We start from the raw sequence: 23,483 nt of genomic DNA on the forward strand, positions 1-23,483 counted from the left end.
TAGTTCTGAAATGTTAAAGAAGTCCTCTCTCACTTCAGTTGGTCCGTATTCCATGTGGTGGTCACAGGGCTGCTTTCTCACCCAGGACTCGCTTTTGACGTGTCAGTATGGGTAACGATTTGTGGTTTTATAAAAATAAAAATAAAAAAAATTAAAAATGTTATTATGAAAGCTACCCTGACAACTTCATGTAGATGTTTATTCTGACTCCTACATTTTTGCATCTCAGCTCTCCATATGTGAAAACCCAAATAACTAGTCAAGATATTCCCTCTCCCATCTTTTGGGATTGTAAATAGGGAAACATTCAGAAGCACTCATATAAAACATCTAACAGCGTGACATCGGTACATTTTGAATGACGTGCGCTAAATCCCATGTGGACACTCTCCTTCACAACTAATATGGGTCTAGGTTGCTGTTTAGGTTTCAATCTTGGTGTTTGGACTCCTGATATTCTTTGAAGGGTCTGTGAAAACTTGCCAAGAAAACCAAGTCTTTTGTCAACGGGTTTAACTCACTGCCTAGGATGCCACATCCCACTGAAAAATACTTAAGACTTACTAAACCAGCAGTAATTTTCTGCCAGTTTTAGTCTCCATGTGCAGATTCACTGAGCTTTAGTTCATGATGTCAACTTAAAAGCTTTCACTGAATTCCCTTCCCTTTCCAGAGTACATCCTATTCACAAGCCTTAGTCTGTCACGTTTACCTTTGGAACTAGTTTAATTACATATTTCATATTGCCTACCATGAAAGGGATTTTCAGTACTAATACAGTTTTATGGATGCTGAAGGCATGGTAAGGTCTCTTAGGCGTCAAGGCTATCATAACAAATTAAAACAGTGTCATGATCAAATCCACAGAAAACCCAGACTATAATACAGTGCTTCACATCTGTGAACTCTTTTCCCATATGAACTAATTTTAAAACAATATGAAAGATCAGAAATAAGTGTCAAGTTTAGCTTTACAAAGAGAGTGCCAGGTACTAATAGACCTATGGCAGTGGTCAAGCCTTCAAGAACTCTCCTCTCCTTATTTATGGCACAATGTTGCCCATTCCTGAAGCAGCCACGTGTTTTTCCAAAATATTAGATTATTTTTCTCTCCCAGAAAATCCTCATACAGCCTTATCTGTAATTTTTTGGTGACTCTTTACACTACTTTCATAAAACCTTTCTCCAGCAAGTCAAATGGGACTTTGATTTTTTATATCAGCTTGTCTTGTTATTCACATGCATATCAAGTACCTTGCTCCCACCGGCGACGTTTCTGGCCAGAAGAACAGAGAGGCAGTTTTATGTCAATTTTGCTGGGGCTCTGGTCCCAGAAGCAATGCAGTCTTGAGCACAGAGTAGAACAATGCTACACCTGCTCCAAATTGGACCAGCTCCTAACAGCCTTTCCACAAGCCAAAGATTGCCTCAGCACACTGCAGGGACCACAAGACAAGGCTGCTGGCTCGGTTCCACTTGGAGTTTCTGAGCCAGCCAGGAAAGAAGGCTTTCCAGGTGCGTGGAGATGATGAAGTGTAAGAGGTGGGCTGTGGGGCATGTTCTTGTCCAAATGACCATTGAGCATACACATATTTAGGGGACAGGAATGAATTCTTCTCTTCTTACCATTTTTCAGCTTTTGCCTTGATGTAATCCTGGCCATCAACCTAACCTGAACACTCACAGCGCAGTTTTCCCGTATTTCTTTTACTTGATCTAGTTGTCCCTTTCTGCAAAGTGCCATTGTCAGAAACCATTAGCTGCAAAGCTATTATATGAAAACCTCACCAATCATTGCTTTATGAAGACTATGCAGTCCTTAAATCTTAATTGAGCAATAAATCATTTCGTAGTTTAGCATTCTCCTTGTAAAGTATACCCAGCGATGGGGGGGGGGAAATGGGACAAGTTTTCAACTCCTTTCTCAGGTATTTTATTAAGAGAATGTAAAAAGAGTAATAAAGCGAGGAAGGCATGAAATAGTCTGAAACTAATGAGAAATGCTTGGTTATGATTCACCTCTGCTGCATTAGAAACTGAGCAAAATTCAGCCCCTATATCATTGTCTGCCTGTAAAGGCCAGCTGTCAGATAAAGACCTTTTCTCTTCAAATTTCCTGTCCAAAAATATATAGTAGTATTAGAAGCTGGCAACAAATTGTTTCCCCAAAACATTAATTAAATTTTAGTAAAATCAGAAATAGATTTAGAGGTCACTTACTCATAAAACTTCTTGGGGAAGAACCCCACGGAGGGATATCTGCACACACCAGAGTATGGTTTCTGGTTTTCACTTTTTCTCCACCACTCTCACTGGTATAAAATGTTGATTTTAATGATATGATTCCTGTGCTACATTAATCTTGAGAGGTCAGAATGAAATACTGAGTCTCCCTCACACTAATAAGGGAACCCTTTAAAACCAACAGGAGTCAAGTACGTATCATCAAGTAATGCCTAATGAGAGAGTTTCCTAAAAATCTAAATGTCTTTGTTACATTAAGAAATGGTATTAACTTTATTATTGCAACAGAAAACTTTGCACATCAAAGCAGTTAAAATACGGATCACAAATTAATCTGCATTTAGTAACCAAGAGCACAATTCTGTTACACTGGAGTGACTGCAAATTTCTATCCTTTTACTGCACCAATGTCAAAGATTTATTGACCCTAATCCTTCTGATTCTTCTGCAAGAATAAACTATAATTTTGCCACACAGTCTATGTATTTTTTTAGATAATATTAATTGTCTAGAGATATAGGATATAGAAATACCGTGAGATGAGTTAAGCCCAATATCTACCAATACGACTTGGAATGATTTTTACTACTAAGAATATCAGTGACAGCTTTGGAATAACTTTAGGCTCCACCAAAAACAAAGGAAAAGTCAAAGAGTAGGTCTTGCTTGTAGAAATTCCCAAATTATAGTCCTTATGTCTACATTTACTCCAGTTCATCAAGTCATTGAGGGTCCAGGTTCCCTAATTAATTTGGATTGCTTGGCCAGATGCCCAGTGCTGAGTACCCTCACTGCTGAAAACACAGATGTGAGCACCCATCCCTCCCTCCCCACGGGGTGAAGTGCCTTGCTACCACCCACCCCGAGTCAGGCTGACACCCTTCTATCTGACCTAGCCAGCAGACAGCAACCTGATGACAACAATCCTAAATTTTGAGGTAATTTAAATTTTGCAGTCAAGCTTAATACAAGTATAGGGGAAACGAAAGCTTTTAGTTGCATTTCCTCCTCTCCGTCATCTCCTTCCAGCAGTCCTGCCCTGGCTGGCAGTGCCAGCGTGTCTACTATTGTCAGGACGTTACACTCCAGAGCGTCACGGTCCCTCCCTCTTATTCCTTTTCACTCCCAGAGCTATCCAGGCTTCACAGTGCAAAAGGAAAGGAGGGATGGAGGAGGGACACCAGCAACAAGTTTTCTGCCAACTTTTACTCCTGTCTATTGCTTTGCACACTGTGGAATGAGAAGCATCTTTGCCTTTCCATAGCATGCGTACATAGAGTGACTTATTAAACCCATATATAAACTGAAAAGCAAGTGTCCTCAGATGGGGTTGCAATGTTTTAATCCAGCTGTGACGCTAATTTATTGATTTCACTAGTTAGATGAGGCTTTAATTCCTCAGAAGTCCCAAAAGGCTGAATGACAGATAAAGAGGCGAGCAGGGTGTGCCATCCCAGATTACCTGTCATCTGCAACTCTGATCCCAGAAAACTTGCATTAGAACATAGGCAGCACATCTGAGAAAGAAGCACTCGCTTTTTCTTGACAGCTAGAATCTGTAGGATTCCTCTCCATAATCGTTAAACAGGTACCAATATCCATCATAGTGTACACTGTAATTAGTAGGATTGACATCTGCTCTTTTAAGTGCATATGTTACACAGACAACTTGGAGGCATTTTGCACCAAGGTAATGCAACTTGATTCTGAAATTTGTTCATAAATTACTATATTTAATATAATTTAAATGGAAAATGCCACTGTGATATGAGGTGACTTATCTTAATCAGCTTGGCAATTTTTTCAGTCATCGTCTTATACTGCAGATAAACTGTATTACTGAAATAAGCTGTCACTGAAAAGTATTTATTGTGCCATTATATTAACATAATCTTAGCCTATATTTATTATAATGGCACTTTACTGAAAGACAAAAAGAATAGTAATATCAGGAAAACGTGTAACTGTACCATTAAAGAATCTCGATCCTACATACTCCAGCTTACCTTCTCTTTTCTCTTCCTGTAGGCTGTGACCTCATTCCAGTCCAGTATCTCAGATGGGGTGATCCTGAACCAATCGCAGCAGTTGTTTTTGCATGTCTGGGTCTGCTGGCCACCTTGTTTGTTACAGCTATATTCATAATGTACCGTGATACTCCAGTGGTCAAATCATCCAGCCGAGAACTTTGCTACATCATTCTAGCGGGCATCTGCTTGGGTTACTTGTGCACTTTCTGTCTCATCGCAAAACCTCAACAGATTTACTGTTACCTTCAACGAATTGGCATCGGCCTCTCCCCAGCTATGAGTTATTCTGCTCTAGTAACTAAAACCAACCGCATTGCAAGAATCCTGGCTGGAAGCAAGAAGAAAATTTGTACAAAGAAACCTAGGTTCATGAGTGCCTGCGCCCAACTGGTTATTGCATTTATCTTGATATGTATACAATTAGGCATAATTGTTGCCCTCTTCATAATGGAGCCACCCGATATAATGCATGATTACCCAAGCATCCGAGAGGTCTACCTGATTTGTAACACCACTAACTTGGGTGTTGTAACTCCCCTTGGATATAATGGATTATTAATTTTGAGTTGCACCTTTTACGCGTTTAAGACGAGAAATGTCCCGGCTAATTTCAATGAAGCAAAGTATATTGCCTTTACAATGTACACCACCTGCATCATTTGGCTGGCTTTTGTGCCAATATATTTTGGAAGCAACTACAAGATAATCACCATGTGTTTCTCAGTGAGTCTGAGTGCCACGGTGGCCCTCGGCTGTATGTTTGTGCCCAAGGTCTATATCATCCTTGCTAAGCCTGAAAGGAACGTACGCAGCGCATTCACCACATCGACCGTGGTCCGCATGCACGTAGGGGATGGAAAGTCGTCTTCAGCCGCAAGCCGCTCAAGCAGCCTGGTGAACCTGTGGAAAAGAAGGGGATCGTCTGGTGAAACCCTTAGGTAAAGTTTGCTAATGTGGGAGTGTGGGGAAGCAATTACGTTCTTCTGAGAGCTGCTAATAGTGGAAGGACAGAGGGAAATATATTAATTCCCTTTGCCTCTGCACTGGGTGAGGAGTGAGTCCTCTCCCCCACTTCTTTAACAGTTTTGGGTTTGATTTAGTCAAAAAGCTGCGCAAAAACAGGGGACGGAGCAATGGGCAAACAATTACAAGGCTGGAGGTACTGGCTGTGTCAACTGTATAATTAATACAGGGAGAGAAACAAAATCTTAGGAGAAAAAAACAACAGAACAAGAAATATAACTCATTGCCTTGTCCCAAATGCACCCATTTACAATCTCTTTCCCTTGAATGAATTGTATAGTGTCTGTATTTTGCCTCTAGTCACAGCAGTAAGACAACAGGGTTGCTGCTAGTGCTACATAATCAAGATGGAATAATAAACACAAGTGGCGTCATGAGCCACTTTCATATGACTCTTCTGTTATACCTTTTTATCTCCTATTTCCTTGATTTTCCTTTCTGGTATTATCTCTTCCTGCTTTCTTTCTTTTTTGTCCTCATCTATCTTCTCTTCTTTACCTTTCTTGATACCTTTTTCTGTATTCATCCTCCTAACCCCACCAAGTTCAGGTGCTCACAGCTCCAACTCTTGCTACCCTTCCCGCCGCTGAACAGATACTCCCTTGCGAGATATTTCTTTTTTTCTTCCCAAGGATTTATTTGAATTTGGTGATCATGAAGGCAACTTGTGTGTTCAGTGTAAAAAAATTAAAGGGAACATTGAAGAGAAAGGAGAGCTCTGGAGTGAAAATACTGTCTTGCTTCATAGACCATGCAGAAGTGCGCCCAGCCCAGTGGTTCGTTTTCATCTTTTGATCCCTTTCACTTTTGATATGGGCGCTATGTGGATGATTTAGGTTATTTAATTGTTGGCATAAACAAATATTTCTGCTTATATGAAAGGGCAGAGAGAGAGTTTTTACATTCCTCAGCTATATATGTCTAGCCTGGAAGTGACAAATAGCTAGATATTCCTCACTGAAGCACGCACGGATTTTAGGATTGATAATACAAATATTTCCAGATATGCCATTGTTCACAACTGGAGTTGGCATAGAACAAGGGCAATTTGTACTTCCATTTTTTTGTGAACCACAATGTAGACTTGAGGGAAGATTTTATTAGTAATACCTGCAGGATAGATGACGCCAAAGCGATTATTTGTTTCTGTCAGATTATTACTAATGCTTCTCTTTCAGTGACTTTGAATCGGTACAGAAATGGACATTCCATTACAAGATATTTTATATCTATGATCAGTTAATGATGGTATCTTCCAGTTTCTTTCCAGGCGCAGAGTAGGATGCTATTTTAAAATGATAAATCCTTTATCAGCTTAAGTGATGGTTCCCTGAAATGTCCTTTTCTACAGCCTCTGTCTGTGTGCCTGAATGACCCGAGGTGTTCAGGTTAGAAGCCTGTTATAACAACTTCTGGGCCAGCTAAAAGAGACATTCTTCATAAGATGTCCTCAATAGGAGGACATTCTTCCTCTTTGAGATCATTACTACTTTTCCTGATTTTTGCTGCAGAGCTTATTTGCCATCTCCAAGATGAAGCAATAGATGACGGGAAGATCTTGGGCTTGGGAAGGATTCGTTTGTCACCTGTTAAGGCCCAGTTTTGGAAGATATTGCTCTAAAATCTGTGGTTTGTTCTGAAAAGTAAGGAGTGTACCCTGCTATTACACATCCTAAAAGACAAGGTGTATTTTCTTCTTTTTGAGGACTCTGTTTCCACTTCTTTATATCCCTCTATGTGTAGATAATACCTGCGGTAGAGTTACCAGCAGAACATAACAGGGCATCATCAATAGAGATGTCTTTTTCAATAGCAGTGTCTTGGAAATGTTTTCAATCCTGAAGAGCACTGAGAGTGCCCGATACGTGTGCCTAGGAATGAAAAAGGCAGCACAAAGCTGCTATTGCTGTTGACAAATTTACCTAGATATAAAGAACTAGAGAATTTCATTTGAAACCTGGAGAAAATCTTTCATGTCATCAGCAGTGTTCAACACTTAAACCTGCAGCAAAGACGACACTCCTAAATCTACGTGTCTGAATCCTAGGGTGGTGAAACTGTGGTGGTGCCAGTGAGTTCAGCAGTGCTCTGTCAGCGTTTGCCTGAAGGGTCTGGGAATCCAAGAGCAAATTCATTCCATCGATCATGGGAAATTCTCTCTAATCAATGCCCACTTGGTTGCATGAAAGAAAACAAAACAGAGTTCTGAAATGTGCTGAGTAAATTTAAAATGCTGCTCAGGACTTCACCTATGTCTGATATCATAGAAGCATAGAATCATAGAATCATAGGGTTGGAAGGGCCCTCTGGAGATCATCCCATCCAACCCCCTGCCAGAGCAGGGTCACCCAGAGCAGGTGGCACAGGAACGCCTCCAGGCAGGTTTGGAATGTCTCCAGAGACGGAGACTCCACCACCTCTCTGGGCAGCCTGTGCCAGGGCTCTGCCACCCTCACAGCAAAGAAGTTCCTCCTCATGTTGAGATGGAACTGCCTATGCTCAAGTTTGTGCCCGTTACCTCTTGGTAATCATCTGCAAGGAAGAACAGAAAGCCACTTTCAGCTCCAATTCTGCTTACTGCAGAGCACGAGCAAACAGAGCCCAACCATTTTACTTAACATTCAAACTCTTCTTTAAAAAAAAAATCTTGTTGCAGAAAGTAATATGTTTCAAGGTATTATTCGGTACAATGCTCAAAAGCTTGTTTGGATAGTTATTCAAGTAAACACTGAAGTACTCAGAATCAAAGGAAATATGCACTAGAGCTACATGGCATTATTTAAAGAGCTCAGAGGGGTTTTATTTAAAAGAGAGTGAGTCACTGTTGAATTTTAAAGAAACATGCTATTTAAGTCACCAGTGCATAGAGGGGCCCCTATCATTAGCATTTTCCTTCTTGACACTAATTTATAGCACAGTGTAGTATTGCATCAAATCATTGTCAAACAGATAATGCCAAAGCTCCATTCAGCGCTTTCACATCAGCTGCAAAATGACAGATAACAAGACTGCTTTTGCCTAAATAAAGCAATGCATCTGTTAGAGTCCTAAATGACTTTTTGCATGGGGTGTTCTTCAATTAAGAAAACTCAGGCAAGCTGTGGATATGTGTTGGAATGAATCTTGACGTTCTGAAATATGTAGAAGGAGAGAGCAAAAGTATTCATTACCTAGTGAAATGAAAACCATTTCATGTAGGCCATTGTGATTCAGCAGTACTCACCAAGATATATTCTACCCTCATTTAAAAGTAGGGCTAACAAACCAGACATTATCGGAAGCGACTCCACAAAGAAGGATGCCGAACACTACACAGCTGGAGTCAAAGCCGCACAACCCGTGTAGAGAGGCATCTGGACCTTCTGCTTCCAGCTGTCTTACCCGTTCATTTCGTAGGGACTAGGAAGGTTATAAATAAATTGAGCAAATCTTACCTTAAGGTCCAGGAGCTATTCTCCCATATGCTACACAGCCCTTTTGCAAGAGTCCAAAATACAGGGCTAATTCATTCTCTCCGCATTCTCACGTAACTCTGTATCCCAGGTAAGATAAGGACTGTATATTTCTGCTACAAGAGCTGCTACTATGATATTTCTAGCCAGGACTGCACCCCAAAATGTCTCAGTCATGCCACCTTGGCCTGGGAGATAGAGCAGATGTTCCAAAGTTTCTCTTACCTTTCTAATATCTCAGCCCTGCATTTCACACAGTAATTTAACCACTGTATGTTTATCTTTTCTGGAATGTGTCTTTAAACGGCCCAAATCACACACACTCCGTTTTCCAAGCTTACATACACCAACCCTTTAAACATAAGCATCTCCCTCCACCTTCCTGTAGAAAAGCAAGTTTGCTTTCCTTTAAAGCAGGTAATAAACTGTTCTGAGCGACCAGCAAAGTGTTAAAAACAGTCCTAAACACTGTCTCTCCCACAGATATGTACTAAGCAAGTCTTAAAAATCCTACCAATATTTTCCTCTCTGCCCTTTAAATTTCTCCCAAATCTTCACAGTGCAACCAACGCTCCTCCTTTCCATTTCTCCCACTGTTGGTTTTAGATGCCCAGTGGTCCGTGCTCTCAGCTGCTTCTTTTGGAGGTCCCCAACCTAACTTCAAGGTTCCTCAGTTGCTTCAGCAGCAAACTCTGCTGTTCCAGCCTGTAACCTGTTACGGGAAAATCAAGAGGAACCTGGCATCCTTCTTTAGATCAAGCTCTGACCTGGACACAAACAGCAGAGCTGTTCAGGCACTGAGGTGGGAACCTCTGAAAGAAGGGTGAGCTCAGAAAACACAATTGTAGTCCCAAGGGAAAGCTTCCTGCTTGGAGATTAGAGGCTTAGTTTGTACGAATCCCCTTTTATTTACTTTTGCAGTATCAGAGAGAGGCAGAAGAAAGAAATTAGGCAGCCAAAGGTTTTTTTTAACTGTCGGCCATTCTGCCTGTGATGATGTAGGACTCATTTAGGTTTCTTCTACCACATTCCCAAAAGACAGAAGCCAGTAGGTACTCAGTAGAAGCCAAAAGTACTCTTCTGAAACAATACAAGATAGATTATCATCTTCTAAATCAGTTAAGATCACTGAAAGTAACTATTAGTTTAAGCAAAAGGGCTGAGCTGTACTTTCAATCTGTTACCCAGGCTGGTAGATATGATCGTTCAACAGGAAAGAATCATTACCAGCAAAGTCAGATAGTGTTAGCCATGTTCAAGATACGTTGGAGGTTTGGGGTACTGTGCATAATTCCTTCATACAGATGTGAAGAGCACAATACTAGGCAACAGAAAAAAGATGCACATCGATTTCTGCACTTTATCACAGACACTTATCCACAGCAACTCACAAATCTCACTGAGATTAAAGCTTATCAGCCCAGTGTGGCGGTGATGTTTTATTCTAGCTGGATTTACTGCATGACGCAGAGTTTCCTAACTAATTAAACACAAACTATGGCTGTCAAAACAAATGAACTACTCGTTTGGTTTTTCATGTATTATCTTGCCCTCTTAAGAAGTTAGTCTACCACTGCGTGACTGCAGAACTGGGCATTGCTCTGTATACAGCTCCAGAAGTGATAGGACCGACAGCTTTCGTTCAGGAGTGGGGATCCCTTGCTCTAGTGAGACAACACTCACCCTCAGGTGAACCACTAGAAATTTTTGTCGTATAAATCACTATTTTTTTGTTTTATCTTACTCAACTTAGACAAAGATGCTCACCCATCCCGGTGCCAGTTGGGAGCATTTCTTCTCCCCCTCGAGCCCTACACGGGTACAGTAATAGGAGCTTGAGGGACCAAGTGCCTGCCTTGCACAGGCACCAGGAATAAAATTCTGGTGTCCAGGCTCACATGCCGTTAAATGCCATTCCCTGTCTCCTATGAGAAAAACATGATAAGCAAGGTAGATTTTTCCACTGGACTGGATTCAGCCCCAGACCACCAGTGGCTATAATTAGTGTTCACATCAGACAGTCCCAAACTGTGCCATAATGAAATATTTTGGAAACAGTTTCCTACCATCACACTGTGTGCTCTGCTTTCTGCAAGGAACAGCTGTTTTTCCCCCTTATCTCTTCTCTCTCTTTTTGCCTCTTATGACTGACTATGTCTGCTTCATTACAATTCAAAGAGGAGCTATTTCGATCCACAAAATAAGAAAAATATGCTTGGATCAGCCTAGAAGCTGCCATTCATGGTTTAAAAATATTGCAGTCTAAATATTACATCATACATCAGCACATCATATCTCAGCCTCAAAATCTTGGGATGAAATTTTCAGGAGCCTGAATTGAAATTTCTCCAAAAAACATACCCTCTTTTCCTCAGGAAATTTTTCAAACTAAATTTTAATTCAGAATCTGTTTGAAATCCATTTGAAGCACTGAAAAAATAAAAAACAAGTGAACCAAAAATTTCAGGCTTGAACTAACTAGAGCAATCTTAGCTGTTACAACTTTCAAGGTCTGACTACTGCTATGTTACATTATTAGGAAAACCCGGGGAAGACACTGAGTTTCCAGACAAATGGGAATCTCCGTCAGAATAAACCTCTGCCACTGTTACACTCCGTGCCAAAGGGCTCCAATTTGCAATCCATGCAATTCCCATTGCCCAGATATCAAATTTTGACTGATTGAAAGCCACATCCATGAAGAAGTGGGTAGATATGAAGCCATGGCCATCGAGCTGTGATCAAATGCTTTTAGAATATGCGTGTATGTTATTAGCATGAGGATTTCAGATGTAAATGCGAGAGATTCAAATTCCTTATGCCTCAGGAAGAAAAGTTGCCTGAGAGATGAAACAGGGCTGTTATTTAACATGGAGCTTTCAGCCCTGTAAAGAAGATGGTTTACAAGAAAAACTGAGGGAGTTTTGTGGAAAGCTGAAGCTGGGTCACATTCCTCACGTGTACGCCCATTGAGAAAGATACTGATCGTGAGTTTCTGCCACAGCGTATTCTACTGGGACACATTTCTTATAGTACAAGTGCCAATTTTGTCTTCATTTATATGCAGCTTGAACAATCTCTTTGACACATTTTGAATGGTGATAAAAGAACAGTACACTTCTCTTCCAAACTAATGTGTAAAAACTTTTTACTTACCAGACTTTATCAGGGCGTGGGTTACAGGTTCGTGCTCACAGTTTTCACTACCGAAGGGCTGAGATGCTCTTGGTGATGTGGTTGGTCACACGGTACACTAAGTCCAACCCTGCTCCATCCGGTCCATCGCCTGGCAAAACCAGAGAAAACACAACTTTCCCAATCCATAGAACAATAGTCACAGACTTCATAAAAATCATTGGTTCTGCAGTTTCGGCACTGGTTTACTCATAGAACCATGAAGCCAAATATAGAAGAGGTTCTAACCTCATGCTACTGAGCTCGAGACTGGTGTATCACGTCTTGTACGGAGTTACATCAGCAGCCTGCCAGTTATGCCAGGGTGGATTGCTTTTCTACTGGAGCCTGGTGGACCCATTCTGTCTTGTATACAAGAAACACTGAGTGGAAAAGGCAAGGAGTTCCTAGAAAGTTCCTTTCTAGCCTGCTGAAAAGAACAATGATTTTTAATGTCAGGCAATGGCAGAAGAGAGACCCCAGCCTGGCTCTCTTGTACCCCACAAATGCCCCGCCCATCACTGATCATATTAGCTTTACAATAAAAGACCTTTAAAAATTTGGGTTTATTTCACTGACAAAAAAAAAAAAAGGGACATTATTTGAAATCATAAATCTTTATGGAGTAGGCAAACAATTTATTAGTGACTTAGGTTTATTAATCAACTTTTGTGTGTGTGGACAACCAACCAGGAGATTATCAAAGAATGTGAATCAGCAGAACTAGTGCTTAAGAAGTTACATTACAGAAATGACTGGCACCATCCTTGAACTATAGCAGTGACCAGCTTTTAGCCATTGCTCATCTCAGAGCAATAAATCCCAGGGGAAGCTGAAAAGTGAAAGTCCTGCATGAAACAAGACCAGAGACGACTGTACAGCAAAATATTTTACTGAGAAATCATCATGTACCAAAAAACAAGTTAATTTCTGCAGATGCTGTTTAAGGGAACCAGTGACTACAAATTGCAAGAAAGCGCTTATATGGCTTTGGATTATGAGACGATGGCAAAAAAGTGAGGGGTAAGCTTCTCACATCACGTAATGTCATTAGAGTAGGTAACAAATTACACGAGGTGAAGGTTTGGCTCAATGGGTGTTGTTCCTATTTAAAAAAACCCAAAATCTAGCCATAGGGATATAACAAGTTATTATTTGTTTGCTTCATAGCCTTGCTAGAAAAGAATTTTGGTGCCTGCAGGAAAAAAAATATTTGACTCCTCAGAGGAAGCCATTATCCTTTTGACTGATTAGTCTGCATTTATTAATGAATCAGTTCCCGAGTGGATCATTCAGAGCTATTTTAATCTAATATGTTACAAAAATTTAGATTGAGAGATTACTGAATGGTTTGAGTCTTCATTTTTCCCTAAGTAATTTAGTCTTGGTGTCTTTTTGGACAAGCTTGATACTGCGATTAATTAAGCTTCAAATATTTTGAAATGACTGAAGAATATTTTATGAAACTCAATGAAAGGTATTAGGTCTGAAAGATTTTGATAAATTGCTACTAAAACATTCCATCTGTGTAATGAATTGAGATTCTTGAATGCCCTGATTACAATGATTTTTAATTTGTGTACAGTGCTAGAGTCATTGTTTTGAATTTTCCCCTCAACTTAAATTTAATTAAAATACTGATTGATTGATTGATTGATACAAATTGCTTGTCTGCATTAACTGAGCACATGTATTCAAGCCTAATTTTTTGAATTATTTATATTATTAAGACAGCGTCCCCATCATTTTGCATTAAATATCATAGCTGAACTGTGCAAATTAAATTATGTTGTAACCGGTTCCCTGCCTACTGTTACACAAATATGCTCTAGATTGCAAAATACACTTTTGCTGGTGTACTACAAAAAAGACAAGGAAGCAACAGTGAAGATGGGACCCAGCAGTTCGACATCTTTTTAGGCAAAGAAAGAAATGAGGAGGAGTTTTTTATTTTTTAACATCAGCTTCTACCCCTTTTACCTTTTGTTTTCATCCTCAAGCCTGTCTTAAAATTTTGGTGACAAATAAATGTCCCCGTATACTATATCAATATTCTTCTTATCAGTCATGCTGAAGAGCACCCAGACAAGCCAAGCAGACGGTCTCATGTCCATCGGCACGCTTGATGTAGCTCCTGCCACAAACTATCATCTGACCTGAGCACAGGTTTGTCTACCAAAGGAACTTCTGGTTCTTTCCAGAGCAAACTTTGATATGAGCTGGCATTGGCATTAATTTGACAAAGAGAAGACTAGGACATCCACCTTCCTTCCAAGGTGCAAACAAGACATGAGCCAGTCTGCCACTGTGGAAACACATGCATGAATTACAAAGAATGGTATTTGTACTTAATACTGGAATTTGGTATGGACTGCTAGAGGAGCTGGAGTTTCAGCTGACTTAGAACTGCATTTGGTTACAGATATTTTTTAATGACTGACTGAAATTCAAGGCAGCTGTCAGTTAAAATATATAAACACAAAAGTCTCTTTTAATTTGCTGTAGTTTCAATGATAGGGTTATGTATTGCAGTAATTATCTGGTTGCCACTTGATGATTTATAACAATTATCCATTGACAAAAAAAAAGAAAATTAAGTCATTTTACAGTCCACTATCCAATAATGAGGTAGCAGAAAAAAAAAAAGGTTAAAAATCTAACAAACAAGCACTAAAGATGCAAAACATTAGAAAACAAAATAGAGTTAATATATTAAATATACAGAATAGCATAACGGATCCAAGGAATAAAAGTATTGGAAAAGAGAAACTTCTTTTGTACAAGTCAGGAAAATTTAAAAATGTCAAGTTAAACTCAATGCCAAGGTAAAGCATTTAAAGCAGGCCCCCATCCATGGATTTCACAAACCTAGAGGTGTTTCTAACATTTAAAATGCTTCAGAGCAAATGAGGTGTAGCTTCCCTTTTCAACATAATGAAGGAAATCATGAATAAAGTAATGAGACCTTCCTATGGCATCTCTAGTTACATATACGAGAAGAAGAGAGGAGAGAAGTTCAGCATAATGAATATAATGGGTTGAACAAGAGGTTTTGTGCAAAGATGACCCTAGTGGACAAAAATTCTATACAATGGTTTGTACAACATTTCAGAAATACCCTTTCTGGAAGAAAAATAGACACACTGGCAATATTTTGCTATCGGTTTAGTCTTCGCTTGAGCCAGTATAAAGTTTTGTATATCATTCCACTAAAAATGTCATTTTAATTCACCCGCTGCAATTACATACGATTGCTTAATTAGAATAAGTTGTAAAAAAAAAAAAAAGAAAAAGAAAAAGATTATGCTGCACTTGAAAAAAATAAATTTTGAGTTTGGCTTTAAAGTAATTTCGCTTGCTGAAATTGTGCTTTTAAGCAAACAATGTTTATACGCTGATTTTTTTTTAAAAGGAACAAAAAGTGCCATGCTTAATAATATATAATTTATTTTAGCCATTATATAAACGGGGAAATGTCACACAATAGGCTGAGACCCCTTTAGAAGTATTCAGTGCGATGTAACGCAATGTCAAGATAGCATGACCAGTCTCACAGAACTGATTTTCAAGAGCACAGTATTTTTGTAGTTCAAAACAGACCCTACAGTAACAACGCTAAATGTTTTTCATATTTCATTCCTTACCATTTATGCAGAAACCTTCATACACTTACTGTCTTCCCGCGTCTAAAGGCCAGCCTTAACTCTGCTGCTATGAAACACAAGTTCTTCATCATTTCTTAATATCGAGACCAAGTTATATTGCAGGTGAAAAATACTACTTGTATGCAAGATCTGGCAATTAAAATCTATAACTGGGTCTGGAAAAGTGGATGGCTTTGTAACACGCAGCAATCTGTCCAAGTTCCAGGCAAAAGCATGTTGAAAAGACTCAGTAAAAACAATGGAAAGCAAAAAGACAGTATTTCATCAATACGCTGTAAAGCTTTCTGAATCCTCTCTCCTCTTCTCAATTAATTTAATCTTTTTGGGCGTTAAAAAAGTCTTGCTTCAGGTTTATTCCAAAATAGCCAAAATGAGAGGTTTGGGGTTGAAATAATAGCTATCACATGCATTGATTATTGTTAACTTGTGGAGGAAAGCTTGACTCAGAAAGAATTTTGGACACCTAATATCATTTTCAGTATCTCCGACCAAAAATTGGAATCTCGTTAACTAACAAGGATCTTAGGAATTATCTCTGCAATGCTGAACTTAAGTTACCAGTACACGATTAGCGACTGCCCTACAATGACATCTGGCTGTAATTTGGCTGTACAACCTCCCTCCCCTTAAGTGTTTCTGTGGAAACATCACTTTTCCCACCCTTGCAACGTACAGTTTCACCAGGGCATCACTCCTGTGTCGATTGGAGCTACTCCGTTCCTCTGGGGTTAGCAGTGTGAAGCACACATTCGGTGCTCAATACTTAATAAGATTTCTGCATGCCAGTACGAGATTGCACTTGAAATATGGATTGATGACACCTCTGCATCTGCAACACAGCAAATAAACTTTGCTTTGCATTTCATTAAAAAAAACCAAAGATATCTTGAGACATCTTTTAGTTAGCTGAACTTTTTTACTGAAAAAGGAGGGAGGAAAAAAACCCCCATGTCTAAAAGTCAGTTTCTAATCGCTGACTTATTTTTTTCAGAGGACAAATTACCTTTCTCTCGGCCCAGGACTGTTTCTTTCTCTCTACCAATCCCCTCTGGAGAGAGCAGAGGACTGCTGTGTGAGACAGAGAGATGTGACACAGTATTTGGCAAATGGACAAGCACCACAGTGATTGAATTACTGGGAATTACTTCCCAAATTTCCTGTCACTGACCAACACTTATAAAAAGTATTAGCATCTATCATTAAGAATTTTTCTCAGGACAACTCGCCGCTGTGTAAAAAAATGCCACAGCCCATGATGCCACAGCCAAAGACCCCAAAGAAACACTAAAAATGACCCAAAAATCTGTAAAATCCTTCAACATAATTTAGTAGCTGCCTTTCTGTACAGAAGCAAAGTCTTCTCTCTCTTTTCTAACCAATGCATAGTCCTGGAATTGACAATGAGAAAAGAAATTGATTCCTGCAAATACTTCTCACGCGGTAGTGTTTTATGCCTCCTCCATACACTAGCTGAAATACCAAATTAATTTTCACAATAGCATTTTTCATGACAACTGCAAAGAAATGTTTGAGAGTTTTTTCTCTCCTTGGATTAAATCTTTTCAAGAAATCCTTTGTTTTAACAATGAGGAACGAGGCATTTTTCTAATGCAAGGTATTCTAAGGCAAAATAATGTCTTTTTCCTGCTTTAAGGTGAAACCCCTTTTTACACAGAAACTCTGGTGTGCCTTTCCAGAATGGTCACCCAAAAAACTTTGCAGCTTCCACGCACTGGTTAGATGCACCTTCCACTCTAGGCGGGTTGATTAGAGTTTGGTCACTGTTTTCATAATTACATGGATATTTAGCACTGAATGCATGGCAGTGGAGCAGTTACTGTGGTTCAAGGATTTGAGGCATTCTGTGACAACACACTATTTATGATGGTGTAATTTGTTCTTGAGTGGATGGAAAAACTTGAGAGATTCATAGTAGTCTCTCCATTGACTTCATAGCAGTGGAATTTATGCTAATGACTGGGGAATGGGCAATCTGGGAGGGGGGTTTCTTTATCTGGGTCACATGCATCCTATTCAGGGGTTCTTCATGATGGAGTTACAAAGGACACTCACCTCTTGTTTCCTTCTGTTGGCTACTTTTTAGTATTCAGCTTATCGTGAGCATTTAGAACCTCCAAATTCCTTCTCTTAGTCTTGACTTTTTCTCCTTCCGTCTTGCTGGGCACAGAGTATCTCTTTTGGTTGTCAGGTCTAAATGTAATTGTGTTTCCTTCCTGCTCTTCCTAAGCTCTACTTTCTTTGATGTCTAACACCTTCACCCCAACTTTATTTCCTTTTCTTTCCTCTGAAGCTTCTACACATTCTTTTCTCTTTGCTCTTTCTCTCCGGCTACCCCAATTGAACTTGTATGATCCAGTTTGACTTCCTTTGTATTTTTCAGTGAATTTATCTACTTTCTAAGCCCCTCCACTTTTTCCTCTGCTCTAGGAACCGACTTTCATTTAATATGTACATGTCCTGCGCAAGCTTCGTGCCTGTCTGGGAGCACTGCATATACCACATTCTGGATTGCCTTAAAACCTTGGTAGCCAGTCTGCAAAGCTCCTGTTATTCCTCCTTTCAGTAAGGTTATAATTTGTAAATTAAAGGACTTATCTGCACTGCACACACCTCATTTTACTGTCTCCGGTTCACTGTCAGGTTCACTAAGCTTCTTCCTCAGTTATTTACGCAATATACGCTGCCTCTGAGGATCTACTACAACTGCATCCAAAGTTTAGCCTGACTTTGTGTGTGTACTCAAGTTATTTCTCTTTTACAGGATTGTTCTCTTCAAGGTACCTTTTGCTATCTAGATCAGGTTAATGGACAAGCAATAAACAAGTCATTTATTCTGTAATGTTGGCAGTGTTAAAACCTACAAAACTCCCCATGGAAGTGTGTTAAATACCCACAGCGTGGCTCATAGCATGTGAAAAAGGGATATCACAAACTCTTTGAGAAGACATCTGCAGGCATTTTGCCTGAATTTTATTAAAGCATTTAAATATGTGTTTCAACACCTAGCACAAGGATTTGTACAATTAGGGTGAAATTCACCACTGGGAAGAGAGCCAGCGTAAGACCTCTTCAATGCTCACATCCCATTTAAGTGCTCAGAGTGTAAACGATGACCGGGTCTTACCCTAGTATCCTATGCAGGGATTAATTAGATCCTCAAGTATTAAACTGTTTATCCAAATGGATTTTTCATCCAAGTGCAAGGTATGGTATTTAAAACATTCATAGTAAAGCACTGGGTTTAGGATCGGGATTGATCTCACTAGACTTTATGTCTACATCTCAGCAAGTCATCTAGCCTCCTCTTATTGCTAATGGAGAGAGAAAGGCCCAAGACATGAACCGTGAGCCCACCCAAATTCTATCCAAGCAATCAAATACACTGATGTTTGCTTTGACAGGCAGAGAAACAAGTCAAACGTTACAGAGATGGAGGATCAGAGAAAAAGATTCAGTTAGGATTGAGAATGTGGCCACCAGCTTTCTCACTGATCCTTAGTTTAAGTGTTGTTTCCCTTGAACTGTTTAGCCAAAAAGTATTAAAGACAAAAGTTTAGCATGCTATCCGTTCTGTAGGATTTTTTAGCTCCTCCTATATATATATAAAAAAAAAAAAAAAAAAAAGAAAACGGTGAGCACGTCTCCTGCATAGCCCTGTTTGCTTTAGTGCAGGTCTGGGGTTTTATGCAGCTATTCCACCGCTCCCACGGCTGCTTTGCGCTATACCCCGCCACTGCCACAGTAGCGTTCACGTGCATGGCCCCTTGCACAGCAGCTGCCACAAAAAGCTGAGCACACAATCACTTCTTTCTGTTTGCTCCTGTTGTTGTCGTGATTTATTAGGTACAAAGGCAGGAGACTGGCCCCGCACAAGTCGGAAATAGAGTGTTTCACCCCAAAAGGGAGTATGGGGAATGGTGGGAGAGCCACAATGACCAGGTAAGCAAACAGCAAGTGGCCTCAGGGCAGTGTGATATGTCTGTGAACAGGAGGAGCAGCCCTGGGACAATGCCAGGCCAGATCCTCTGTCTGTAATTCCTGTGCATCCCATACAGTATGTCTAGAAAAGAAAAAGAAAAAAGAAAACACATGGCCACTGCTGATTTCTGTGTTCCATCTGACCACCAAAAAAACCCTGCACCCTGTTCATTTGAGTGATCCGAACCACGTGTCCTGTGTGATGTTGTCGCATTATGGTGCTCTGGGGAGGAGAAACCTTACACCTGACTCATTAAGCCAGTAGAGCAGATGAAGAGAGAAAGCATTCAAACTTGGAGCGACCAGCTCCAGAACTCCTCTGGAATAGTGGTCCTGCTACATATTAGGGGTAACATTAGGTCTAATCAAAAGAGATTTTAAAAAGAGCAGAGAAAAACTGATTGAGGAAAATGTTTTCAATACGAAAATGTTGGTTCTTCTCAATCAAAATATCACGTGGGAAAGTGCTGAGTTTTACAGGGGTTTTAAAGAAAGGCTTCAAACTAATTTTAAATAGAATTCAAAACACCTTTTTCATTACTTTCTCCTTTTAATTTAATTTATATATTTCTCTTCAATTTTGTTTTGGCCATTATATATTCCATGACATTATACACCAATGTTACAATTTTAATGAATATCAAATACTATATGTTTTCAGTGGTACTGGTATGGACTGTTCCAATATGGCCATTTCGATGTTTTTGTATTGAAATATTTCAAACAATTTAATTCTGTGAAATACTCGGAGATTTCGGCTATTCGTCTCATTTTGAGTCCAGTCAGACTTCCAAATGTTGAACTCTCCCGTAGGACAGAAAATCCATTTCTCCAGACATCTCCACTAATAAATGAATAAACCGCATGTGTCACAGATGGTTATAAATCTTTCATGAAACAATACTCTTAATAAGCACTGTATCACTGCGTTACATTCTACTGCAAGTTAGAAACACTTTGTTTACTGTTTGTTAAAAGATCTACTCATTCCATATCGACCCCTGTAAGGTATTTATCAATGTAAGCTTCGAGCACAGTATGGCCAAATTATACCTTTACTTTTCCCAAGTGTTACATCGCAGGTGAATTTTATCATTGCAGGAGGGTGTTCAGTGAAACACTGGCACGGTGTTATGTTCCCCTTGGGCACGACAATATTCACTCATGTACATAAGGCTATCAACTATAACGCACACACCTGGGGACTCCTGCTGCTTAAGTAACATCAGGAGCATTCACCGCTGAGTGTTGTACGAAATGTATACACCCCTGTTATTATCTGTCAGCTGGGATCCCGTTTCTTGTCTGTGTGTTGTCTGGATATTTTTTTTTTCCTACATTGCATTGCCTTCAGTGATGTTTATTCTTCACTTAAAAGCTATCTGGAGTCACTATATAAGAGAATTTTGAAGAGAAGAAAAGTACGTGTAAATGTCAAACCACTGTATTTTGTTGTACAGTATTCAGGTCTGTTTTGCCTGGCCATATATAAACACTTGAAAAACTTCTTTTTTATATTTTGTATCTTCACAGTGAAGAATCTGTTTGCATTCCAGACTGTAATCGATCTGAGTCAAGTAGAGAGGAGAAAAAGGTTCCTGTTAAAGAGGATGCCCTAACAGTCAAAAAGACTGGAAACTGTGTCAGTCTAATAGTTCCACAGCAAGACTGTCAGCTGCAAGACCTACTCAAACAGTTAAGAACACCTGCTGCGTAACAGGGAGTGCAATTGCATTCGATGGCTGTGTTTTGTTGTCTCCAGCCACAGTGTCCTGGCCAGTGGTCCTTGTCAAATTCCATGAGCTGAGTAGAGTTGCCACTGAATGGCCTGGGAACCTCCCGGAGAGAACGTAGGTGTTGCAGAAAGGGGAGTAGGTGCCGTTCCGCTGTCTCAGTGAGTATCAGACCAGGGCTAGGAGTCACTGGGACGAAGCGCAGATGGAAAAAGACAGATGCAGGGGCCTGACCCTTTGGGAATCATGAAAAAATCTCATCGTCTCACGGGACGAAGAGGTCCCATGCTACTGACCAAATCCCACTTACATCCTTTCAGCATTAAAAATTCTGTGCAATTTCATATTGGGTGGTATCGTTCAGCTCATGTTCTCAAATCCCTCGAGCAATATTATTTTTGTGTTCTAACCCGACTGTGGATATTTTTCACATCAGGGCCTAACTATCTCTATGTATTAGTCTTACAAATGGCTTGGGATTTTTCAAGATGAAAAGTGACACAAAAATAGCAGTAATGGGTACACTACGTGATGCTTTGTAAGGTTATTCCTGATTAACAGAAGTTTCTACGTCCTGCGTCACCTGTGAGCATCATTCACATACATCTGATAAAATCAATTATGGAATGGGATGTTTTATGAGGCTTTCACAAAGCAGGCATCACAACATCTTTTTTTTTTTTCTTTTTTTTAAGAAACTGCTTAATAATTCACAAGAGTAACTTTTCTGCTGATAAGTCCCATGTGCATAAATACCTCTGTAATCATTTATCAGGCACACCAAACACCTGAAATATCTCCAATTGTATGTTCTTTGCAGAGGACAGAATTCAAATACATCTCCGGGATACAACTGGGAGAGTTAAATCTTTTTTTTTTTTTCTTTTTTTTCTTTTCTGTGCACTGCTTGTGCTCCTGATTTCAGGGTCAGGTAAGCTGATGGTTCCTATTTTTCCCAGTTTCCTTTTCATACCTTTAGCAAATTATCAATGAAAAAAAAAAAAAAACCCACATTGATTAAGCAATGCTGAAAGCATCTTGAAGCTTTGTGCATCAGGAAACAGAACTCACAGTTCAAGAGATGGCATCGTCCTCTCTCCATCCTGCGAACGGGATGCTCCAGCGTAGCAGAGATGCGCTCAGGGAGCCTTGAAGTGACATTTTTCAGCCGAGAAGCAAAACCCAGCGCTAGCTGCCTTAATTAACAATTGCAATGAGGTCACGGTAATAGAGGAAAGAAGCTACATCTGGTATCAAAATAATTTTTGCATTTTGGGTCATGATGATAGGCGTCCAGAAATGTTTCATTCAGCTACCAGGCACTTCATTTCCCATTCTAACCAGGCATGCTGCTGAAGCAGCTGCCCGCGTCAGCGTCACCAGGGGCTGCTCTGGGAGGTCACTGGTAAAGTTTCTGTCCATCAGCTCGCTCCCACTTCGTAGTTTCTTTCATCATATACATTAAAGTCATTCATACAACATCAGCTGTGCCTTTCATATGGAAAGGAGTTATCAACAGATTACAGTTCGTGGAGTGATATAAATAAATGCCCTTGCTGTTGTTAACCCAAAACAACTCTCTGTTTGCAAAATAATTGCAAAATAATTGCAAAATATGTTGTTTACTTCTAGAACTCAGGACAAGACAAAATGAATTTTTGCCCTGTTTCATTCCTCTTTTGTGTTTTGTTGTTATTTATCTCCATAGAACAAGCAACATGGGAATAATTTAAGCTAAATGACTTGAGTGATATATCACTACCAGGCTGTTTGTGTGTGGCAGAATTGGCTTTCACCCAGGGAAACAATTATACAGGCACGTAGAGCTTTCCTTAAAAGCTATTTAAAAAGAGAGGAATAGCAACAACATAAACCTTTACAGTGGTAGAGCTCACCTAGTTTAGACACCTTGAGGTTCTACGTCCAATTTTAGCCAGTCATCCAGGATGTCATCCGACAGTCCCAGGAGAAACTACGACTTCTTCGTAGTGGTATATGGGAGTTCGCCACTTCAACCACTTATTTCATTTCAGTGTTTTTAGCGGGTTGCAAGGCACTTGCATTCTCCCAAGGATGAAGAACTTGGGTCACTACAAGCAAAATTCATATTGATCTGAGGTTGGCTCAAGTGACAAGACTGGAGAAACAAAATACACAGGCACC

General features: G+C 39.9%; 1 protein-coding gene across 6 annotated transcripts in view; it reads left to right on the forward strand.

The window, feature by feature from the left end:
• The window catches only part of GRM5 (glutamate metabotropic receptor 5), a 306,735-nt gene that overhangs the window by 269,720 nt on the left and 13,532 nt on the right, over positions 1-23,483 (forward strand). For 4 of the 6 annotated variants that reach the window (XM_063325253.1, XM_063325247.1, XM_063325230.1 and 1 more), the window contains exons 9-11: positions 4,273-5,212; positions 19,453-19,548; positions 21,121-21,282. In XM_063325253.1, coding sequence (XP_063181323.1) covers positions 4,273-5,212; positions 19,453-19,548; positions 21,121-21,282 — 1,198 coding nt within the window. The remainder of the gene's footprint in view (positions 1-4,272; positions 5,213-19,452; positions 19,549-21,120; positions 21,283-23,483) is intronic. The other 2 variants (XM_063325261.1, XM_063325271.1) reach the window with 2 other exon arrangements.

The sequence above is a fragment of the Chroicocephalus ridibundus genome, chromosome 1 (genome assembly GCF_963924245.1).
Source record: "Chroicocephalus ridibundus chromosome 1, bChrRid1.1, whole genome shotgun sequence".
NCBI lineage: Eukaryota > Metazoa > Chordata > Aves > Charadriiformes > Laridae > Chroicocephalus > Chroicocephalus ridibundus.